The following is a 3827-nucleotide window of genomic DNA, read 5'->3' as shown; positions in this document are numbered from 1 at the left end:
TTTTGCTTCCGCGAGAGGCACGGTTGTGCTTTTGCGAGAGTCACGGCCGTGCCTCTCGGAAAGGGAAAAAAATACGCATTTTCTGTTTTTTTTTTTCGCGAGAGTCACGGTTTTACTTTTGCCAAAGGCACGGTTGTGCTTTCGCGAGAGTCACGAGCGTGCCTCTTTCGGAAAGGGAAAAAACGCGTTTTTTGTTTTTTTTTCTTTCCACGAGAGTCGCGGTTTTGCTTCCACGAGAGGCACGGTTGTGATTTCGCGAGGCACGGGCGTGCCTCTTTCGGAAAGGGAAAAAACCGTGCTCCCGGTTTGGTTTTTTCGTCCGGTTTTTTCATGAAAAAAAGTTCGTCAAACCATATCAACATGGGATTTAGTTTTGAAGATTTCGACGCGAGGAATCCAATGGTGAAAACGGTTTGAGATTTGGACGCACGGTTTAAGAGATAAAACGTTTTGAATAAACGAATCTACGAAAAAAGGGAAAACTTCCAGGTTGCGACAAGTGGCGCGCTGCATGTGCGCCATTTGTCGTGACCTGGGAAGATGGAGTGTTCTTTGCAACGAGTACTCCTTAATTAGTGATTTCGCCCAAACCTAGCTAACCAGCCACTCCTAAAACAGCGCCGCCACCTCCATCTGCTCCCCTTCCACCGGCGGCCATGGACGACCCCCAAGTGCTCATCGGCGTCTACAGGAGCGTCTCCATGAGCGAAATGTGCTATAGCATGAAGCACAAGGGCGACGACCCTGAGACGCTGGATCTCGGCACAAACATGCCGCTTCTCGTGTACGGCTACCTTCCTCCCCCGCCCGTGTCCCCCGCCGCAACCCTCCCGCTTCCCGCCGCCGTGTGGGTCCACGACGGCGTCGACCGCATCAGCCGCCTCCCCGACGTCGTCCTCGTCAACATCCTCTCCCGCCTCCCCACCAAGGACGCCGCGCGCACCGCCGCCCTCGCCTCGCGCTGGCGCCCCCTCTGGCGCATGGCGCCCCTCTCCCTTGTCGACAGCCACCTGCTTCCGGACGGCGGCGCGTCCGGGCCGTTCACCATCCGCGACCCCTCTCCCCGCGCCGTCACCGCCGCGGTGTCCCGCATCCTCGCGGCGCACCCGGGGCCTTTCCGCTGCGTTCACCTCACCCGGACCATAATGCAGGAGCACCGGGCAGAGATGGCGCGCTGGCTCGACATCCTCGTCACCAAGGGGGTCCAAGAACTCGTCTTTGCCAACCGCCTTTGGCCGATTGACCCGCGCCTCCCCGCCTCGCTCTTCAGCTGTGCCTCCCTCACCCGCCTCTATCTCGGCATCTGGAGGCTCCCGGCTAGCACCGCCGTGCCGCGCCGCGCCAGATTCCCCAACCTCCGGGAGCTTGGCCTCTGCATGAATGTCATGGAGGACTATGATCTGGCCTTCATGCTCGAAAGAAGCCCCGTCCTGGAGATCCTGGTTATCATGGGGAGCCAGAGCCAAGTGCGCCTCCGCCTCATCAGCCAAAGCCTGCGTTGCGTTCAGCTCGGCCACACCTACTTGGAGGACATCGACGTGGTGGATGCCCCCAGCTTGGAGAGGCTCTTCTTGTGGGATACAATTCTCACTGGCGAGCTCACTCCCCCCAGGATGAGCTCCACCAGGAACCACTCTTCCAGGCTCAAAATTGGCCGTGCACCCAACTTGCGTGTGCTGGGTGTTGGAGTTAAACACGATCACGTCCGTGTCCTTGCCGTGCACGTATATGTGTGTGTGTCCGTTTAGGATTCCTAAACAAGCACCGTGTAAGACTAGTACTAGTTGGCTTAGCTAGTATATATAGTCATGTATCCCCTTGTAACAAAACCGTGAGTTGAAGCAATAAAGTAATCACCAGGGACGATACGTTCCTGTCGCAATACATCAGTTATACGCGTGCGTGCTTCCGGCCGGCTGGCCGTTGTGTATGTACGTGTGCTGTTTTGTGTTGCTTGCAGCAACTACGACGCTTGATCGATCAAGAGCAAGATTAGCTAAAGGAGGCTAGCTTTGCACTGCGGTTGATCGGTGCATCTCGGCGTAAAGCACTTCGTCGAGTTCGTCAGCGAGCTCCGTTCGTCGTCGGTCGTATCACCGTCGCCGGAAAGTACTCGGCGTCGGGTCTGGGTCAACAATTGGTATCAGAGCAAGGTTGATCTTCTAGTAACGGAGGATCATGGCGGACGAGAGGAACAAGCAACTGGCGGAGTACTCTGGTGCGGCTAAAGTAATTGCTGCTCCGGCGAGTTCGTCGTATCCACGGTTTGATCGCGAGAACTTCGGGGTCTGGAAGGCCCTCATGGAGTGTGGTCTCCGCGCCAACGAGCTATGGGACGCGGTGGATCCCGGAGGCGACGCTTTCAAGGAGGGGGGAGCCGAGCACCGGAAGGATTGGCAGGCGGCGTCGGCGATTTATTCGGTGATGCCGATGGATGTCCTCCATCACCTGATCGCCAAAGCAACGGCGAAGGAGGTGTGGGATACGCTGAAACTCATGTTCGAGGGACACACCCGCGTCAAGCAAGCCAATCTCCAAACTCTCCTAAGGAACTACGAGACTTTGGTCATGGGCGACGATGAGTCCGTGGATGCGTTCGCTTCACGGGTAGCTACTCTCGTCAATCGGATTCACGCTCTTGGAGAAAACCTAACGGAGACCTCGGTTGTCCGGCGGTTCTTGCGCGCGGCCCCTCCCCGGTACCTGCAAATTGTTACGGCGATCGAGCAGTGCGTCGATCTCGCGACTCTCTCCATCGACGATCTCGTCGGACGGTACAAGGCTCACGATGAGCGGATGCGGTACAGTCTTGGGGACGGGAGGAACAACGAGCTTGTGATGCTCACGAAGGCGCAGTGGGACGCTCTAGAAAAGCAAGGCGGATCCAGGAGCAGCAGCAAGAAGAAGGGGAAGCAGCGTTCGGTGAGAAAGAACTTCGCCGACTCGGACGCCGACTCGGAGGATGAGGCTGCACCACCGCCGAGGAGAAAGTTTGACATCAGAAAAGTGAGGTGTTATAACTGTGGCCTCCTCGGCCACTTCAAGGCTGACTGCGAGAAAGCACCGAAGCAGAAGGCGCTCATAGCCCAACAAGGAGATGATAGTGACATGATGTTGATGTGTGAACTCGTGGACAAGCAGGATCCAGTTCTTCAAGAGCCGGCTAAAGAAATTGTTGTGCTCGTGAAAGAAAAAGTTCACCTTCATAATCATGGTTCGGAAACTCGTGTCGATGCTACTGATGCGGGAGGTGACTCCGAAACTTACGTCGATGCTACAGACGTAAGTGCTAACTTTGCTGGATCGGATGCAGCGAAAGCAGCATGTGCTCAACCATGGAGAAGCAGTCTTTGTGTTGGTCAACTGGAGGAGAGGCCCGTAGGCGGCCGCAAAAGCGACACAAAAGACAATGACGTAATGGCGTACGTGGCGCCAGATGTCCACGAAAACAACTCGGCAAAGAGCGTTGCAGGCGGTCGCCAAGTAGCGAGTCGAGGCGAGCGAGGCACACGCGTTCTGTTGCAAAGCCCAGCCATGTGCGTCAGAGGGCGCAGCCTAGCAAAGGACGGGTACCCAGAAGAAGCCGATCACTCCGGCGAGTTGGGCGGTGGTGGCCACTGCAAGCTAGCAGCTCAAGCATCACCACGTGGAGGCATGGTGCATGGGCCAGAACATGGGCAACATCCAGAGGAAGGAAAAGACCCATTTGGGGAAGTCTCTCATGGTTCATACGTGGTGGCACCTGGAACTTTACTAGGTGTAAATGATGCAGCACCAATCTCATGCGCAGGGGGTGCAGTAGCATCACTTGGTGGTGGCCAGTCAGC

General features: G+C 56.5%; 1 protein-coding gene across 1 annotated transcript; it reads left to right on the top strand.

Annotated features, from left to right (window-relative positions):
• The first annotated feature begins 656 nt into the window (after positions 1 to 656).
• LOC123076508 (F-box/LRR-repeat protein At3g26922-like) lies at positions 657 to 1748 on the top strand. Its single transcript, XM_044498716.1, has one exon. It carries the CDS (start codon positions 657 to 659, stop codon positions 1746 to 1748), a length of 1092 nt encoding a protein of 363 aa, XP_044354651.1.
• Positions 1749 to 3827: the final 2079 nt, after the last annotated feature.

This window comes from Triticum aestivum, chromosome 3D (genome assembly GCF_018294505.1).
Source record: "Triticum aestivum cultivar Chinese Spring chromosome 3D, IWGSC CS RefSeq v2.1, whole genome shotgun sequence".
Taxonomy (NCBI): Eukaryota; Viridiplantae; Streptophyta; class Magnoliopsida; order Poales; family Poaceae; genus Triticum; species Triticum aestivum.
This window is presented reverse-complemented; position numbering and strand designations above follow the sequence as displayed.